General features: G+C 38.9%; 1 protein-coding gene across 14 annotated transcripts in view; it reads left to right on the top strand.

The window, feature by feature from the left end:
- LOC122314678 (protein MON2 homolog) overlaps positions 1 to 20,172 on the top strand; it is a 66,559-nt gene that overhangs the window by 15,912 nt on the left and 30,475 nt on the right. For 9 of the 14 annotated variants that reach the window (XR_006243855.1, XM_043130183.1, XM_043130172.1 and 6 more), the window contains 15 exons: positions 440 to 494; positions 598 to 654; positions 733 to 876; positions 1,630 to 1,710; positions 1,826 to 1,878; positions 3,711 to 3,780; positions 4,623 to 4,686; positions 7,129 to 7,277; positions 7,380 to 7,507; positions 7,593 to 7,650; positions 7,880 to 7,977; positions 8,669 to 8,756; positions 8,873 to 8,938; positions 9,041 to 9,100; positions 10,888 to 10,974. Coding sequence is in view for 13 of the 14 variants with exons in the window: in XM_043130183.1 (XP_042986117.1) it covers positions 440 to 494; positions 598 to 654; positions 733 to 876; positions 1,630 to 1,710; positions 1,826 to 1,878; positions 3,711 to 3,780; positions 4,623 to 4,686; positions 7,129 to 7,277; positions 7,380 to 7,507; positions 7,593 to 7,650; positions 7,880 to 7,977; positions 8,669 to 8,756; positions 8,873 to 8,938; positions 9,041 to 9,100; positions 10,888 to 10,974 (1,258 nt within the window). In the remaining variant the exon portion in view is untranslated. The remainder of the gene's footprint in view (positions 1 to 439; positions 495 to 597; positions 655 to 732; positions 877 to 1,629; positions 1,711 to 1,825; positions 1,879 to 3,710; positions 3,781 to 4,622; positions 4,687 to 7,128; positions 7,278 to 7,379; positions 7,508 to 7,592; positions 7,651 to 7,879; positions 7,978 to 8,668; positions 8,757 to 8,872; positions 8,939 to 9,040; positions 9,101 to 10,887; positions 10,975 to 20,172) is intronic. The other 5 variants (XM_043130175.1, XM_043130177.1, XM_043130176.1 and 2 more) reach the window with 3 other exon arrangements.

Consider the following 20,172-nt stretch of genomic DNA (forward strand, 5'->3'; position numbering starts at 1 on the left):
TTGAAGTTTATAATATGAAGTCCTATAGTCAAATTCTGTCGAGTGGATCCTAACATCAATTAAATAAGACAATAGTTCAGCATCTTCGTTATAAAGGGCCATTATAGCTTGACTTCGTTCATTTATCAGGAATTTTGGTATTAACTTTTGGGTCACATTAGAGTCCTAGGTTGTTGCATGTCTTGAGCCAACTTCAATTGTTTTATCATTTGTACCTCAAGAATTCACATATAAGTTGTTCTATTACTTAATGGTTTGCTTTGGCACTTGACCTGGCAGGGTTGCTTGTCTTTCTAATGCCCAAGTGTTAGAATACTGCACACTATGCTCATACTTATTCATCGGTTGAACCTTCCTAGTTTGTCTTTGTCATCTGCTACTCAACCCATATATGGTTCCTTGTGGCTTTATTTACTTGTTCTTGATGCATGATCTTCAGATTCATTTTATCCAATTACGTGGCAGTTTTCAGAACCTTAGTTCCCTACGAGCAGGTAAATATAAAAACATCTTAACTAAAAGCATTCTTTTCTGGTGTTTTGTTTAAGCATATTAGTGAGATTTTAATTGTTGAAAAGATTATGTGATACACAACAGGTTTTGCGGTACCAGATATGTTCAGTTTTAATGACATCAATTCGTACCAATGCTGAGGTAATTTATCTTCTGAAACGTGTAGTTAGTCTTTTGATCCATCGGGGGTTTTTTGGCATCTTAAGAAGAATTTTACAGTTGGAATTCTCTTTCCTTCAAATGTATTCAATATTCATTCAGCCTGAAGGGGAGGCAGGAGAGCCTTCTTTTCGACGCATGGTTTTGCGGTCCGTTGCACATATTATCAGGCTTTACAGTTCATCCCTCATCACGGAATGCGAGGTGTGTTCTTTTTGTGAATGATATTCTACCTTTGCTGTGACTTATTGATGAAGTTACTCATATCATGCTCCTGTTGTCCTCCCCAATTCACCACCAACTCTCTCACCCTTCTAGGCACAACACACTCGACATGAAACCCCTTTAAACAATAAACATCACAAGTATAACGTTACTTCACATTGATGAAGAAGATGATCAATGGACTCTACTTATCAAAAAATGATCAATGGACTCTCCATTCTTCTTACTTATGCAACACCAATCCACAATATGACATTCTGCATCCTTTAGGAAAATTTTCCCAAAAGCAGCTGTCTACACTAAAAAGGCCACTCAGAGAGAGAGAGAGAGAGAGAGAGAGAGAGAGAGGTTCTCGTCTAAGGAAACGAGGAACCCATAGATAGGTCTTCTACTGAAGATAATGGAGCAGTTGCCTTTTTTTCTGGCTGAAAGATATAAAGTGGCTGATTACTTGATCTAAATTAGGACATTCTGTTACAAATCATTACTTTGGAATGCCTTTTATTTGTTTGTTTGTTCATTTAATGATAATGCATTTGCCTCTTTTCCTATTTCCAATTATGTATTCTTCTTGTATACTTGTTGTGTCCTGGGGCCGTGCCTTTTTGCTTTTTTTGATAAAATCATCGATTACTTATAAAAAGTAATGAAAGTGCATCCATTTACTTGAAATTTACATCTATCATCAAACTGATATCTTCTTCTTCTTTTTTATTTTTTATTTTTATGCAGGTTTTTCTTAGTATGTTAGTGAAGGTTATCTTTCTTGATTTGCCATTATGGCATCGCATTCTTGTTCTTGAGATCTTGAGGGTAATTTCAATGGGGCAACAAATACTTGTTGCATATCTTATGTCTGAAATATTGAGTAGATTATCGATACCTTTCAGACTTTCCTTTGATGATAAAGTTTACTGAATTTTGACAGGGGTTTTGTGTGGAGGCACGGACGTTGCGTGTTCTTTTTCAGAACTTTGATATGTAAGCTCTCACCGGCTGTGCTCCATTAGTCACATACTTGTCAATTACACCTACTACTTCTCTCATATAGATTTGTTGATAAGAAGAAACATCGAAAGAGATGCAATGATCAATAGTTGGTCTGTTGAATATTTACCTAAGATAATATTTTTACCATATATAGTGATGGAGCTCCCATCACCATTAGCATTTTCTTGCAACGCATACCTAAAAACGGATCAAAATCATAGTTTCATCTGAACTAGGAAAAGACTAAGACAAAAACAATTGAATGGATTCTCCTGTATGATATCAAGAAACCAAAAGATTAGGTATAAATGGAAAGAAAACTCAAGTTTTGAAGATTGAGAAGTCAGAAAGCTTGAAAGAAAGATGAGTTTGCCCTCAGAGAAACAGCTTGACATACATAGCACAAGCAGTGACTTGTTTGTTGTAATAAATGATGACGGCCACTCATGATTTGCTCATTCCTGCTGCTCTTTCCAGCTTCACTTTAAATATTCAAATGCCTCTTGATTTTTTTTTCAACCATAATATTGCATAATCAGCCATGAAAACTCTAAGCAATGGAGACAGGATGAAGTTCTGGCATGATACGTGGTGTGGAGAACAGCCTCTCAAAGGGGCTTCTTCAGATATATTCGACATTGCTTGAGCTAAGGATGCATCAGTAACAGCTTTCAAATGTATCTCCTTAATGGATGATAGATTTAAGGAGAGTGACCCCAGAATGAGAGATGAATATGTGTAACTCATTCTGAGCTTGATTATATTCTGTGCGGTTGAGACAGGATGGGAAGACAAAATTCTCTGAGCCATGTCTAAGAGGTTGTTTGAAGTCAAATTATTTAAAAATGCATTGATCCCTCGTGCTAGCCCTAGATTTCCATGAATTATGATACATCGGATTATTTTCTAATCTGTTTTTAGAACTTTGAAAGAATTAAAAATATCCATCACCACCCCTTGGGGTGGTTCGGCCACCTTAGAGTGGCTGGAGAACCACCCTTTGGGTGGCCGGGGGACCCCAAATGGGGTTATTGGAGTGATTGACAACCCCTATCCAAGTGTGTTTTTATCTAAATTTTTTTAACCTTTTTTTTAATTTTTTAATACATTTGATTCAATGTGTTTTTTCTTGTTCTCCAAATGAAAAAAGTTGATGTGTCAATTTTTTATTGGAGGGTGTAAAGAACGTGATATAAACCAGGTCCCGATTGAAGTTATATTCTAATAGAATTTATCTTATCTAAAAAATAAAAACATAGGCAGACTATTTACTTAGGAAAATCACTTATGACTAGTATTCAATGGCGTGTGACTTTTGGATGGAACTGAATGGGAAAGAGGATTAATTACTGATTGAGAATTTGTCAAGTCAAGTTGACTTGTTCATGCATCTAACTCTTAACGTTTTGTTGTGTATCTAATTTGACAATTGGAAGGAAAAGCTAGAAGAAAAAAAAGATTTAATTGCTATGTCAATACATATTGGTGTGTGTTTATATTTGTATATTGAGATCTTCCTTTGTCTCCCTCGTTAGGTGCTCCTCTTGTATACATTCTGTGTTCTTGGGTGGTGCCCTTTTGCACGTTGAATAAAAATGACTTATGAAAAAGTTATTGAGATGGCGATGAAATTTTCTTCTTCCTTTTTTGTTAAGTAATATCTCATTATGATAAGAGTTGATAATATTGCTGATTCATTGGGCACTTTGGCTTGATCAAGTCTACACAACAACTTATAATCGTACCAGACTCCAGAGTTATAGTTGGTCATTTATGAAAGCATTATTATGTGTCATACCCTGCTTTCTTCATTTGCCTTGTAGGCATCCAAAGAATACAAATGTTGTGGAGGGCATGGTTAAAGCTCTTGCTAGAGTTGTTTCAAGTGTACAGGTAAGATATTGGAGCATCCTTTTTTGATAGGTGTCTGTTTGGAGCATTCTTTATTCTAATATCTTCGAGCCTTATCCATATTTTTTTAGTTTGCATTTCATCATCAGTTCAGGTGTCTTTTTGTTTGACTTGGGAAATGCTTAACTAAATTTCTGTAGCCTATGCTTTTGTATCTTGAATATTCATTCATTTAACTCATTGGAGTGAATCCAGCTTACCAATAATGACAATCACAACAACAACAACAGCAACAACAATAAAATAAATGTAATCCTGCATCAACATAGATGAGTGTGGTATAATATGGATGACTTGATTAGGGGCTTTCTAGGGTTTGCAAGTACAATCTCTATTCTAACTAGCATGGTCAATTTTTTTCCCATGTTTTACTTGTTTTCAAGACTGGAAAAAATTTGTGCTATGATTGAAAGTTGTTCCTATGCAATTCTGTACTTTCTTAGTAGATCATAGGGAATAGGACCCTGTTTTCTTTCTACATTGCCAAACCTTATTGTGAATTAATCATGGGTTGTTCTTGACTTGTCAACTTCAATTTTGAGTATCATATTCCATGGCCACTTGTAATCTACTTTCAGCAATGTCTTCCCCAGCTTATAAGGTTTTTCCACTGCTTGGAAAATATTCCAGCCTGGATTTCTTCCAAAAAAAGAAGAGAGAAGATATTCCAACCTTTTAATTTGGTTGCATCTTTCATTTTGGTGTATGCTAGTGTTTTTCCACAGGCATATTTTCAACTGGTAGAACTGAAAATGCCATTTAGGTTTTCCTACTTTAGTCATAGTTTCATTCCTGTAACTAGCATATACTTTATAATGCTTTAGGTGTTAGATGCAAGTGAAGAGAGCCTGGCAGCTGTTGCAGGGATGTTCAGCAGCAAAGCTAAAGGTAGTCAATTAGCTTTCATTGACATATAGCTATGTCTTTCTCAAAGATCTGCTACTAAAATCAATCTGTTGTAACAATAATATTCCTTAATTTGTTTCTGGTGTTAAGTTGTCATTTTGTTGAAATTACCATAATGCTTTTTAGCTGCAATTTTAGAATTAATTAGTTTCACTGATGAGACATCTGGTTCATGTTGAAATTGTGTTTTTTTTTTTTTTTTCCTTTTGTGACGTGATACACCAGGACCATGGGCTCAATTGGTGAAGGGCTAGGTGATGAGTGGTCAAATCTTTGATGCAAATCTTATCAAGAGAGAAAAACCTAACACCTAAGAGCACTCCCAATGGATTCTTCATCCTATTCTTTAAAATACATCACCAAAACCCACTCTTTCTATTTTACATACTGGTTTTTACAATATACCATACATCAGTTTATCTATTTTTTCTTTATATCATTTAATATTATACTTTTTAATCTTTTTTATTCACAGATGAGAGAGAAATGATTTAGGTTAGGTTTGGATACAAAGATGGTTTCAACTCATCTCATCTTATCATTACAATTTTTTCAAATTCCTACGCAAAATATAATAAACAATTTAACTTTTTTAGATCCCAAAACAATAATAATATTAAAAAATAATATTCTAACAATATTTTATTCAACTTTCATCTAAAACCATCTCATCTAATCTCACTATCCCGACCTCACCTTAATCTTTACATGGTAGGGGAGGTGAAAGTACACAGATGAGAGAGAAATAATTAAATTTTTTTTTTTTACAACTTTGAACAGTTACAGCTAGATGTAGCAGTAACACTGTAGATAATTGGAAAATACAGATGGAATAGAACATCCGTTGGATGCCACTTTTAGACCCCAGTTCTTCAAATTATACAGAAAATGAGGTTTTACATTACCCATTGGGAGTGCTCTAAATAACTAATCAGCTGTTCTTATTCAGAGAGAAACATTGTTGTTATAAAAATCTTGATTTTATTTGGACACAATATGTTGTTAAAAGAAGGAAATTATCCATCTGTGTGCTTAAGGTCAGAAAATCTCTGACGTTTGGAATTATGAGATATCAGATTTCTTGTTTCATTTTTGCTAGAGTAATCACCAGGCCTGCATAAAGTCTTATAATAGGTCTTGACATTTTAACTTTTTTTTCCCTGGCAAGGAAAAAAAAAGAATGGCTAGAATAGAAATTTGATACCTTTACCTTTTCAGAAGAAAAGATAAGATAATTATATAATATGAATATCATATGACATCCTAAAGCTCCTTAGAAAAGTTAAAATTCTTTAGAAGACAGACACGTGACACAAAACTGATCATATGATTAAACCATCTGCTTGAGATGAGAATTTATAGAGGGGCTAATTACTAAAATAGTCCTTGTGGTTTGGCCTTTAGACATATTACACCCTAACATTTAAAAATGAATTTTTTTCATCCTTGTACTTTCAACTTTGGTCATCTTGATCCTTCCATTACTGATCCGTCAGACCCATCGACGAAAGCCATGTCATCACCAATGGAAATGCGCCACCTGTCAACATAAAGAATCTGAAAAAAAAGGGTTAAATACAAAAGAAAATTAAGAAAAATTCTAAACTTAGATTGAAAAATGCACAGTAGATAAGAGGGTGGCCATGAGACCTACTTTAGGGGGGCTGCAGCCACCCCCTTTACCCTGAATGTGTAACAATTTTTTTTCTTACCTTTTAAATTTAAACTTATATTTTTGTTAGTTTGTTATTTTTTATTTTTTTAATTTAATATGTTTAATTATTTTTTCTTTTTTTTAATTTTTAAATATTGTTTGTTTTTGATAAAAAAATATTTAAGTTTTTTTTTTTTTAGATTTTTTGTGTTGACATGTGGTGCCTTTCTATTGGGCTTCCGTTAGTTGGTCTGACAAATCTATAACCGAAGGTTCAAAATGACTGAAGTGAAAACTACAAGGATGGAAAAGCTTATTTTAAAAGTTAGCCCGTAAGCTGTCTAAAGGCTAAATCACATGGATTATTTTAGTATTTAGCCCTTTTATGATCATTTGCTTCATTTGCTGATCACCCTTTATAAAATTCATTGTTTGGTCTCGTTGAGGTATTACCCGAAGAGGTGCTTTAGCATTACTTCTTAACATCACAGGTTCACAGTGATCCAGTGGCTAATATGTTAGGTAATGAACCAAAAGGTCTTCCAAGGATTTCTGACAATATGTAGAGTCAACATGGATTGACGGTTAATTTCTTTTATATTTGGGGATGTAAAGCTTTTGTTGGGAAACTCTTTTGGTCATATGGAATACATAATGAATGCATTTACACTTAAAACCTTCTCTCTCTCTCTCTCTCTAATGGGTTTCATCAGTTATCATTATCACTATTTTTTATGCACATAGAAGATGACAAAAATGTATTTCTACAGGGGTTGAGTGGAGTCTTGATAATGATGCCTCCAATGCTGCAGTCTTAGTTGCTAGTGAAGCCCATTCAATAACTTTGGCAGTTGAAGGTCTGTTGGGTGTGGTCTTTACCGTGGCTACCTTGACCGATGAGGCTGTGGAAGTTGGGGAGGTAGTTCTGTCATTTCCTTTAATTTTCCCTTTCTAATATTCTGTTTGAAACAATGCAAATGCTAGCGTGCTTGACCTTACATTTCTCTCTTGGTGCAACCAGCTTGAATCTCCTAGATGTGAAAATGATCCACCAGCAAAGTGTACTGGGAAAACAGCTGCTCTCTGCATCTCAATGGTTGATTCTTTGTGGTTGACCATACTTGATGCGTTATCCCTTATTTTGTCAAGGTTTGGTTACTTTTTTCTCCTAAAGGATCTTTAGTCTTATGAAAAGTGGAATTTCTGTGAATCTGACCTAAATTGATTTTGGAAGGTCACAAGGAGAGGCCATTGTGTTGGAGATCTTAAAGGGATACCAGGCATTCACTCAAGTAACTACAATTTAACATATTGACTCGCCACATATTTATGGCTGTCAGATTAGATTTATTTTATTTCAAGAGTAAAGTCCAGCATTATTTTCAGTCATGGTTCTGTTTTAGCATTTTCTGTTTCCATCAGTATATTTATTAAAAGCATCAACTTTAATATTTATTATAAGCATTTTCTGTTTCCATCAATATATGATAGATGACAAGGGTTTATATGATTGCTTCACAGGCATGCGGGGTTCTTTGTGCTGTAGAGCCTTTAAACTCTTTTTTAGCATCTCTTTGCAAATTCACAATCAATTTCCCCAATGAAATGGAAAAAAGGAGGTATGAAATTGCAAATATTACCGTATAATGTCATCTCTCACCACATTTGCTGCTTCGCTATTTTTTTTTTAACATGAAGACAATATATGTAGATTTTTTTTTTGGCTGGATTAATTGTTATTTTACTCACTATCTACTTCCCTGGGATTTTTTCTTTTAATTTTATAACAGCTATAGGTTTGCATCACTTCATTTTGTTTTGTTTGTGTTTTATGCAGTTTGCTCAATTATGAGAATCCTTTCTCATTGATTATCATTTTCTTTTCATCATCGATATTTATTTTTTTATTTTTTTATCTTTTTCAGTTTATTGTTACTTGTGCCGACATGGTCTTGTGATGTTTTAATTCCTTAATATAGCATAATGGTCATGCGATGTTTTTGATCCGTAAAATACATGCATATGGCTAGAAGCAACTTTTTGTTTGATATCTTTAAGGTTGCTTTACAAGACAAGCTGGATGCCAATTGGAAAAGAAAAACAAAAAAAAAAAAAGACATGCTGGGTGCTGACTATTGAATGGAGTATCTGAATGTAATTATGTTGCAAATGCTTTACTTTTAAATCCTTTATTTTCAATTACAGTGTAAGTTTCTAATTCAGCCTCTTCACTTCAACATATATCTGGTCTGGTTTCAAGATTTAAGTGACCTGAGAATGTTGAAAATTGGGTTGCAATTGATATTGCAGCAGTGCCTTACAGTCTCCTGGGTCAAAACGTCCTGAGCCATTAGTCGATCAAAGGGAAAACATTGTACTTACTCCTAAAAATGTGCAGGTAATTCATTCAACCTCATATCTTTTGTACCTCTTACATAGGATGACAGCTTTTTCCCATGGTTCATTTCTCACTTCAAATGTGCAAAGTTGATGTTAATTTCTCTTGCAATTTAGGCCTTAAGGACTCTCTTCAATATTGCTCATCGATTACACAATATGTTGGGGCCATCCTGGGTTTTGGTATGTTGGCTAAAAATATGTTCCTGTACCTAAATTCCTCCCCCCCCCCCCCCCCCCCCCCCCCTTTGCTCTCTGTTAATGTTTGGTGAAAATTAACTGTAGGTGTTAGAAACTCTAGCTGCTTTAGACCGAGCAATCCATTCACCGCATGCCACCACACAGGTAATCTCAATAAATATCTTTTTAATGTGAAATCCTACCACCAAGAATGGGTTAATAGTTACTTTCTGTAGGAGCTATATTTTTTAAAGGATCTGTGTCTGAGCATGCATGATGACACAATCTACAATTAGGCAACTGGTTATGCTTTCACTAACTACTATATAATGCCATAGGATGTTCCTGTGATTTGTGACATTTACCTGGAATGTGATTAATTCTATTATCTTGCTTAGCATCGGCTCTCTTATGTGGAGCTGGATTAGGTTTTTCTGTTGTCTTTTAAACATGTTGGGATACTTTTTTTTGGGAAAATTGATCTGAAACTCGAGTACAATTTATGCGCTGCTTTTCTTCTCTTTTTCAACAATTGATTTGATTTAGGTATCACTTTTCCCTATGTTTTTCCCCTCGACTTTTACCATATAGCCAATTAATATTCCCCATTTGAAGCACCACTTTACTATCATAGAGAGGTCCAATCATGAAATTAACATATTTCATGATAACCAAACACGTCTAGAAAATTAAATGGGGGATTTGATCAGAGTCTAATGGTGACTTCATACTTCGATAGCGGTGAAAAGCGATATTATCCTTATGGGAAAACCCAAAAAAGTTATAAAATCCTTTCTTCTTCTCTAAAATCTACTCTGAGGACCTTCACCTAATATAGAGGGTACACCATCTGTTGAAATCTTGGTTGGAGTTGCTCCCAAGAGCAAAAATCCGGTAGCAGCCACTCCATTGGCAACATCTATGCCAGAACCTTGGACTTCAACCTGGGGCTTTGGCAGTTCTGGAAGTCTGGCAAGCCTTTGTGGTCTTTGAATATAATGGAGCTCCATTGCCAGAGATTGTGTAGACACTCGAGAGTGGCACCTTTCGATCTCTAGTAAAAATTTCATCGTCGATGGCCATGGGAAGTGGTGCTGGTTCTATCAGTGAGCTTACGACCTAAGCTAAGATGCCTGGACCCATTATTTATTTCGTACCCAAAGAAAAAGCCCCAAAACCAGATCTAACCTGCCACTCAAGTGAAATCTTGGGCTTGGGCATAAGCCGAAGCCACTTAAGGTGCGACCTGAAGGCCTACAATTTGGTGAAAATGTATACCTCTGGAGATTAGTATAGGTGCAATATTTCTTAGAAATTACAGGGGTATCAATTCTGTCTTTTCTTGGTTCCCCTACCACTTCCCTGTTTCTCTAAAACCAGATAGCATAAGTGTTAAAGTCATCATCGAAAAAAGCTGCACTACTTTGGTGTGGAAACAAAATATAATAACTTGTTTCAATCTTTCTCCTGGTGTGCATGCCATGCAAGAATTTATGCATTGCATTCACCAACTTTTATGTCCTAATTAGAAACTGGATGGGAAGAATCCATTGAATATTATAGTGTAGCAGAATGGTCAGTTGCGTGACCCGAAATATTGTTTATTTGTATGTGGATGCATGTGTCGTTTAATTTTGGGGGAGTACCAGTCTCCATCATCTACTAAAATTGTTGGTTGCACCACCTCTACCAACAAATGTCATTTCAGAACTTAACGTAAATTGTTAGGTTTCTCATTAAGCAATATCTGAAATGTGATTTTTGGAATGAGACCCTAATGTTTCATTTTATAGATAGGCACTTGTTTACTATTATGTAGAAGCATGTATAGCTCTTTGTAGTCTGAGTAAATTTCTCTTAATGGTTGATTATTTTTGTTCAAAGATGTATTAATCCCACGATTGTTAACTCTATTCTGAAAGTGTGCAAGTATCTCAATATTGTATCTATAGGAGGTCTCCACAGCCGTCCCCAAGCTTATGCGAGAATCATCTGGCCAATACAGTGATTTCAACATTCTCTCTTCTTTGAATTCTCAGGTGAGGAAAGCAGATAAAATTTGTTTTTGATGCTTACTATCTCATTGAAACCCTTTTTATTTAGGGCTCATTTGGACGAGCATGTTTGGGTAATGAGATGCGATGACAATTCTGTGAATAGTAACGAAATGGTTTGTGAATAGTAGTGAAATAGTACAGGTTAAGATGTTTGGGTTTTGGGAAATGAGAGAAAAAAGTTGAATAAAAATATTATAAAGTTAAAAAATTGTTTGAATATATTTTTTTAATATTATTTTTGTTTTGAAATTTGAAAAAGTTGTATCGTTTTTTGGGTTTTGTTTGAAAGTTTGAAAAATTTGTAATGATTAGACAAAATAGTTGAAAATTTGAACTTGAAAGGTGTTTTATATTCGAGTGATGTTTGAGAAGGAAATTATAAGGAGTTTTGAGATGAGATGAGATGAGATGAGATGCTCATCTCACTTCCCAAACATTGCCTTAGAATATATTAGAGTTTTGTGAATAGTAGTGAAATTGTTTATGAATAGTAGTGAAACGGTTTGAGTTAAGATGTTTTATTTGGTTTTGGAAAAGAGAGAGTTGAATAAAAATATTTTTTTGATAATTAATAAGAATTTTATTACCAAGAATAGGCACAGCCCAAGTACACATGAAGTATACAAAGGAAATACCTACTACACACTAGAAAGTAGCAAAACTTTTTTTTTTTTTTTGATAAGAGAAAAATATTATTAATCACAAAATAGGCAAAGCCCATGTACACAGGAAGTATACATAAGACACCTAGGAACGTTCTATGCGCGATGAATTAAAGACAGTAAATCATGAACATTGTCCCTGTTTAGTACAATAGCAGAAAACCAAAGCAATAAAGTGTGTAGGAAAAAGTTCTTCCAACTCTGCCATAGAGCGTTCATTGTCTTCAAAGTAGCGCGCATTTCTTTCCAACCAAATACACCACATAATACACAGCTGGATCATCTTCCACACTGCTGCCACTTGATGACATCCTTGCATCTTCCTCCAACAACCCAAGAAATCTACCACCCTCGAGGGCATAACCCAAGCAACATCAACCCTTTGAAAAATATCATCCCACAACTCTCTTGTTCCCTCACAGTGTAGTAGGAGGTGATCAACAGATTTTCCATTCTTTTTACACAAATAACACCAATCCATCACTACGTACCCCCTCTTCGTCAGGTTATCCGTGGTCAAGATCTTCCTAAGAGTGGCATTCCATACAAAAAAGGCTATTTTAGAAGGCACATGAGACTTCCAAATGCTCTTCCAGGGAAAAGGAGAATGGTCTTGTGATGATAATAGTTTATAATACGCCTTTACAATTAATTTCTTCTGATTATTAGACCTCCACTTCAAGCGATTACACTGTGCCATAGGAGTCCCCATGGAGTATAGTAGGTTGAGAAAATCTGAAAAAATAGATAATTCCCAATCATGAAAGTCCCTGATAAAAAGAACATTCCACTGATGAACACCAAGAAGGAATAACCGCACATCCGCCATTGAAGCCTCCCTATTAGCAGCAATACGAAAAAGAGTTGGATAAACTCTTTCCAATGCATTGTCTCCACACCACACATCCCGCCAGAAGCTGATACGATTGCCATCTCCAACTTCAAAGTAAACATGTCTCTCAAAACAAGACCACCCACTCCTTATAAATTTCCATAAACCCACACCATACCCCCTCTCACTTCGTTGGAGCACCAACCACCCCAAGCAGCTCCATATCTTGCATCAATAATTTCTTTCCACAAAGACCCCCTCTTCGAATGATATTTCCATAACCAATTCCCCAATAGGGCTTTATTAAAAGTTCTCAAGTCGTGCGCTCCCAACCCCGCTTGTATAACTGGAGCACAAACTGTCTTCCAACTAACTAGATGGAATTTCTCCTCCTCCCCCAAGCCCCCCATAAGAATGCTTTGATGGTTTTCGCAATCATGTTCCCCACCCCTGCCGGTAAAGGAAACAATGATAAGAAATATGTGGGAAGATTTGAAAGGGTGCTCTTAATAAGAGTAAGACGACCCATTTTCGATAAATAAACTCGTTTCCAGCCAGCCAACCTTTTCTCTATCTTCTCCACCACCCCATCCCATGGTTCTATCCTTAAAAGTTGCAACCAAAGGAAGCCCCAGATATTTCAAAGGTAAAGAGGACACCTAACAATCCAATAAGCTTGCTAAACTGCGTATATTTGAAACCACACCCACCGGAACCATCTCAGACTTACCAAGATTCACCTTGAGTCCTGACATTGCTTCAAAGCAAAGTAACAGTGCACGTAGAGTTAGAATCTGGCTTCTATCTGCTTCACAGAAAAGTAAAGTATCGTCTGCAAATAAAAGATGAGAGATAGTAATCAAGCCACCAGTACCATTATCCACCTGGAAACCGGGTAAGATACCTCCACCAATTGCGGCCTGCACCATTCGGCTAAGAGCCTCCATAACTATAACAAACAAAAGGGGAGACAGGGGATCTCCTTGTCTCAAACCCCGAAACTATCGAAAAATCCAGCAGGTGTACCATTAACTAGAACTGAGATTCGAGCAGTCAAAATGCAATGACTCATACAGGCAATCCACCTATCACCAAAACCACACCTCTTGAGTAGGTATAAGAGAAATTCTCAATTCACATGATCATACGCCTTCTCCATGTTAAGCTTGCATAAAATGCCTGAACCCCCCTCCCTCAATCTATGGTTCAAGCATTCATTTGCAATGAGCACCGAGTCAAGAATTTTTCTTCCGTGAATAAATGCATTTTGAGGCTTGGAAATAATATGTTCCAACACCGGGCTTAGCCGGTTGGCAAGGACCTTTGAGATAATCTTATACACTCCACTAATCAAGCTTATAGGACGGAAGTCCTCAATAATCGAAGCCCCATGTCTCTTAGGAATGAGAGTAATGAAAGTTGCATTAAGGGATTTTTCAAACTTTTGAAAAGAATAAAATTCGCTAAAGACCTGCAAAACATCCCCTTTGACAATGTCCCAACAACTTTGAAAGAACCCCATAGAAAAACCATTCGGCCCTGGCGCTTTATCTTTAGTCATACCAACAATGACCTTGTAGATCTCGTCTTCATCGAAGGGTTTCTCCAGAACGCTCGTGTTCTGAGAGTCAATAACATCAAATGATAAAGCATCAAGCTTCGGCTTCCACTCAGCCGGTTATGAGAGAAGGGTCTCATAATAATCCACAATATGATTTTCTAGGTCCAAGGGAGAAGATATCACTTGAGAACCTGAATGTAGTGACTCTATAGCATTATTGCATCAATGTGAATTTGCCACTTTGTGAAAGTACTTCGTACACTTATCACTTTCTTTCAACCAAAGGGCCCTGGATTTTTGATGCCAAGAGGTCTCTTCTGACAACAAAATCCTCTCCAAACTTGCCAAGACTGTACCCTTCCTCACAATCATCTTCTCCAAGGAATCTCCCGATAATTCCCTTCCCTCTAACTCCTGCAATTCCACCAAAAGGGTAGATTTCTGGTTGTCAATGTGGCCAAAAACTTCCACGTTCCACTTCTTCAAGTCTTGTTTAAGAGCTTTCAGCTTACCTGCAAGAATAAAACTTGGGGTACCAGTGAACTGATATGCAGACCACCAATTACGCACCATCTCTACAAACCCATCCGTGGTAAGCCACATGTTTTCAAACTTGAAATACCGGCAACCACTATGAATGCCCCCACAATCTAGTATAATAGGAAAATGATTTGAATAGACTCACGGTAGACGTTTCTGACATACCTCCGGATAGTGGGCTTCCCATGAAGGAGAGACAAGGAATTTGTCCAATTTTGACCAAACTCGACCGTTAGACCAAGTGTATTCGCCTTCTACCAAGGGGGGGTCCATAAGGTCTAGCTAAAAAATGAACTCGGAGAACTCCTCCATGGCTGCTGAGTTCCGAAAATGTCCTGACCTCTCGCTAGGAAAGCGAGTAATGTTGAAATCTCCTCCCATGCACCATGGTACATCCCAAAGAGAGTATACACCCGCCAACTCTTCTCATAACCTCCTCCTAATTCTGTTCACATTGGGCCTATATGTTCCTACAAATGCCCAATCCCATCCATCAATAACGTTCTTGAATCGCATCGCTACTAAGTAATCCCCGATACACTCCTCAATCACCTCAACCACTCTTTTGTCCCACATTAATAACACTCCACCTGAAGCTCCTAAGGAGGCCAAGTAGGATCAACTCACATATGCGCATCTCCATAAACTTCACACTATTCTTCTGTCGATAAACCGTAGCTTAGTTTTTTGAAAACAAACCACATCACCATTCCACATCTGCAATAATGTTCGGATACGAAGGCGTTTATTGCGATCATTAAGCCCCCACACTTTCCAAGAGATAATCTTAGGCTGCATATAAACTTAGATTGCCCCTCCGTTTCGCTCTATCCCTACCACCACTTCCTTCCTTTGCATCATAGTTAATGGAGCAAGTTAGCCTTTTCAATTCCCTATCTAGCTTTGTGGCTGACTTCATACACCTATCTTCAATTGCCTTAAGAAGAGCCCTAAATTTTTCTTCATCACCTCTATACGAAATCCCAATAACAGCTTGTATCTCCTCCACTTTTTTGAAAATCCAGTTAGAAGGAACTCTCTCATTATTGAAACTGGGCGGGAGTGTGCATAAAGGGGTTAGCACGGCCCCCTCCCCACCAATACAGTCTTTATCCACCAAAGCCAACTGCAAATTTGAACCTAAGTTTGATTCTTCCCCACCAATTAAGACTTCCGTACCTCTTGAATCCTCCACGGCTTCAGATCTGTCATTCTCCCTTGGAAAATTACCTATCGGAGGCCCTGAAAACAAAGAGCCACATCCTAGCATTTCTGACGGTGTCAATGAAGCGGCGAGACCTCCGGCCACCTCAGGCGACCTTATTTGGGTAAGCTTCGTCGACATTAGAGGCCTTTCGACGCTGTGCAAGCACATCTCTTGATCATGTAAGGCTTCCGGCGCACAATCCGGCACCCCAGACCTCGCCAGCGAAGCCACTAGCATAATCTGGCACCCCTGACCCATCGCCAGCGGTGGGGGTTAAGGCCCACACAACGATGATGGTATATCGTCAAGCATACGCTGCATATGAAACTGGGAATCCGTCGCTTGGGTCTGAAGGACAGGCTGGGCTTGACTACAAGGCACCTTATGCACTTCAACTCTCGAGCCTGAGAGGTAGATTGGGTCGAGCCGAGAGGCAGATTGGGTCGAGGCCATCGGCTTGTAGGATAGGCCTGCACTGCTGAGCTGCTAAGTGCAAATCCTTGGGCCCGTTAGGTCCAACTGAAGCCAGACCCTTCCCCTTATCATGAAGACCAACGTCTCCTGGATCCTTGGGCCCAATCAGAATCTCATTACCAAAGCCCAGTTCAACCTGAGCACCCATATCCTGATCCAGCCCCACAACCTCAACGCAGCGTTTCAGTAATCCCATGTTCATCTGCAAGGTAGCCACTTGCTTCTCCATTTCAGCCAACGCATGCATCGAGTTTTCCATATTTAGTCCTGACACCCTCCTACCATTCCCTATGCACGACTGATCTTTCACCAAAGAAGAATTCTCGTTTGTCCTCACTGCAAGTTTTGGGGCTTGAGACAGAGCCTTCTTGTATGAAAGGGAAAGCTGGTGCCCTTGCGATGGAGGAGCATGCTTAATCGACGAAGGAGGCCCCCATTGCGGGTTGCCTCTGTTCCCCCCCCCCCCCCCCCCCCAAAAAAAAAGCAAAGGAAGTTTCAGCGCTTTCATTCAACAAATCAACAAAGTTCCTCCACCCTACCCCCTTCCTTCCTTCCGGTATCACTATCAGACCACGATGCTTCCCTTGGCCGAACTCTGAAACAGAGATGAATCTCCCATCAGAGTTATGATGCCACTACACCACCAATACCTGAGACCCACTTCTTCGCGATTTGATAAATTCTGCAAAACCCTCGTAGCCTAGAGCTTCCTTCACCATGGCAGCCAACCAACCCATAGAATCTTGAGCAATGGAAATGCAGTTCACTGCACGACAACTGCTCTCCGTGCATCTCCACCATAGTTCATTTAATTTTTCAAACTCAAAACACTTCTGATCAACATTGACATTCCTCAACAACCCCATAACAATGTATCTATTCCTAAAGCAACGTAACAACTGAGCTAAACACCACTGAAGAGGGAACAAGTCCCACTGAGAGATTCAGGCATGGTTTTAACATTGATCTCCTAGAAAGTAGGAAACTACGATAGAAACAGATTCAGTGCATTATCATCATTCCTTACAAGATCCTAGCCTACAAAATCAAAGTAGAAAAGAAAAAATAATGAAGATCTTCAAAAGAATGCTTGGTCTTCAAAAACATCTCTCATTCCTTTCCAGCCATAAACACCACATTAAACACAAATGAATCATTCTCCTTTTGGCAGCAACTCATTTCCTTGCCTCAAAACCATGCCAAGGAAATCCACAACTTCCTTAGGCATCACCCAATATAAACCTGTCCGACCAATAACCTCGTTCCACAAAGACTTTGCCACCTCACAATGTAAAAAAAGATGATTTACAGATTCACCATTCTTCTTGCACATGATACACCAATCAGCTATACACAAACCACGTTTCCTAATGTTATCCATGGTCAATACTTTCCCTAGGTAAGCTAGAATTGGGGCACCTCACAGAATTTTGAGAGCAACGAATTTTCTCTCCGTACACTTCCTCTTTTGTGATGCTTAGCTTTATTCAGTTATGTTAGTGGGGGTAGTTAACGACGGTGTTCACGGTGGTGCTTAGTTAGGTTCTATCCATACGCTATGCAGTGGTGTAAGGAGGTAGTTATTGGTTCAAAATGCTTCACGCTAGTAAAGGAGGGGGGCAGGGTGGTTATCACAGAAAAATCTTGTAGGATGGTGGCAAAGATAGCTCTGGGCCCAGCAGCGGTGCAGTGGCTGGCAAAGGCCATGGAGGTCTGTTCAAAGGAAGATCATAAGGAATTCTATACCTCTAAAAGGGAAGGCAGCAGTAGTTTCATTGCCCAAAGGTGTTCAAACTCGAGAGGTAGGTACCTAGCAGTGGTAGAATATGGAGTGGGTGGGAGGAGGAACTTCATCTTCATACCTAAGGAAGAAGGAAATGGGTGGAACAAGATGGGGGAGGCGCTGTGGGATCTCTTCGATGAAAAGAGATATGTGCACAATGAGGAAACTGGGAAGAGGACGATGGTCAAGCAATGGCTGGGGCAGTCACAGCCTTTGTCCTACAAGGAGGCTCTGATGGTGGAACAACCGCAGGGTCAGAGAACTGGGAAGGAAGATATGCTCGTACAAAAAGGTATGGCATGGGGTCAGGAGCTTGACAGGGAGACGTGCGTAGTATTGTGTCAGAGCTGTAACAGACAGCTAGAGGGAGTGATTGATGGGGAGACGTTGACATTGCTATGGGAGGCAAAATCGCAGATAGCAGATCTGCTTAAGAAAATCGAATTATTATTAAAGAAGGAAATGGGACAGGCCTATAATGGGCTGGAGTTGGGCCAGGCAGGGAAAGAGGGTTTCACGAGGCCTCAAATATTGGACAAAAGAGGGCCTGCGGGTAAAGGCCTTACCAGGGAGTCCAATGTTACAGAAGCAGTTCACGGGCCGGTAATACAAAAGAGATGGAGGATCCGAAACATGAGATCCGACCCATCTACATCGGCAACACAGTTGACACCGACGACCCATGCTCAGATTGAACAGAGAACGACGACGAAAATCATGCCGGCAACGCAGACATCGCCGGCGACGAGAATAGAACAGATCTTGCCGTATCGTGTAGAGGAAAAAGAGGAAATACAGCCCCCGGTGGTTCTTTTTCCAGAGTTTTACGCACAGACTAAACCGATAAGCACAATGGGGGAGTTTTTTCCTCAAACGGAGGTACAGAGCTCAGAGGGTGAACATCTAGAGCTGTTTTCAGAACATGGGACTGAACGTTTTAAGGGGAATATGGAGGAAAATGAAGAAAACCAGTTCCCGAGAGCTTTTCTTTTTGCGGGTGGTGGACAGAACATTTCAGATGTCATAAGGGAGGCTTCTGCTTCTCATTGCAATGATTTATCTATGGTCCCTGACTCTCAAGAGCTAAACCAGCCGATGACCTTAAGGGAGGAGCTGGTAGTTTCACCGGAAATCATCTCAGAAGGAGTGGAGATACATAATACTTTGGTGGAATGGGAAGGTCATTTTCAGTGTGAAGGGCAGGGGGACAAGAGCCCGTTTCCTCTAGATTGTCTTATACCAAATGAGTGTGAGATGTCGGATTGGGTTTTCAACAAGGTTAAAGACATTCAAAAGATAGTGGGCATGGAGTGTGTGGGCTATGAAGAACAGTTTTTGGCTCTTCTCACGGCCATTGAGGTGGGACACTCACGTTCTAAGAATAAAGGAGTCAAGAAATGTAGGGAGGTTAAGAGATTGGACTGGTCATTGAAAGAGGGTAGTGCTAGTAGGGATAGGGTCAAAGGGAAGGGTACTTTTGTTTCTTTATGAAGCCAAAAATAGTGTCGTGGAATGTTAGGGGACTAAATGACTATAATAAGCATTCTCGCATAAAATACTTGTTACGGGAATGGCGGGCGGATATTGTATGTTTACAAGAGACCAAACTGAAACTGGTAACCCGAAAAATAGTGAGAAGTGTATGGCACTGCCCATATGTAGATTGGGTATACTTGGCTTCGAATGGGGCTTCGGGGGGTATTCTTGTGATGTGGGACAAAAGGGTGATGATGAAGCGGGAGGAGTTCATAGGGGAATATACGGTGGCTGTTTCTCTTAAGATGGTGGAAGATAACTTTTTTGTGGGCTTTTGCAGGAATATATGGACCGAATGTTGACAACATTAGACATCAACTCTGGGAAGAAATTGTGGGGGTACACAGTTGGTGGGATTTCCCGTGGTGTATAGGAGGGGACTTTAACGTCACAAGGTTCCCTAGTGAAAGATCAGGTGATAGTCGTATACGTCCAGCTATGACGGAGTTCTCCGAATGCATCTTTGAGTTGAACCTGGTGGATTTACCACTTATAGGTGGCCCTTTTACTTGGTCCAATAATCAGACGTGGTCGAGGTTGGATAGATTCTTAATATCGCCAGAGTGGGAATGTCAGTATCCAGAG

The sequence above is a fragment of the Carya illinoinensis genome, chromosome 7 (assembly GCF_018687715.1).
Source record: "Carya illinoinensis cultivar Pawnee chromosome 7, C.illinoinensisPawnee_v1, whole genome shotgun sequence".
Taxonomy (NCBI): Eukaryota; Viridiplantae; Streptophyta; class Magnoliopsida; order Fagales; family Juglandaceae; genus Carya; species Carya illinoinensis.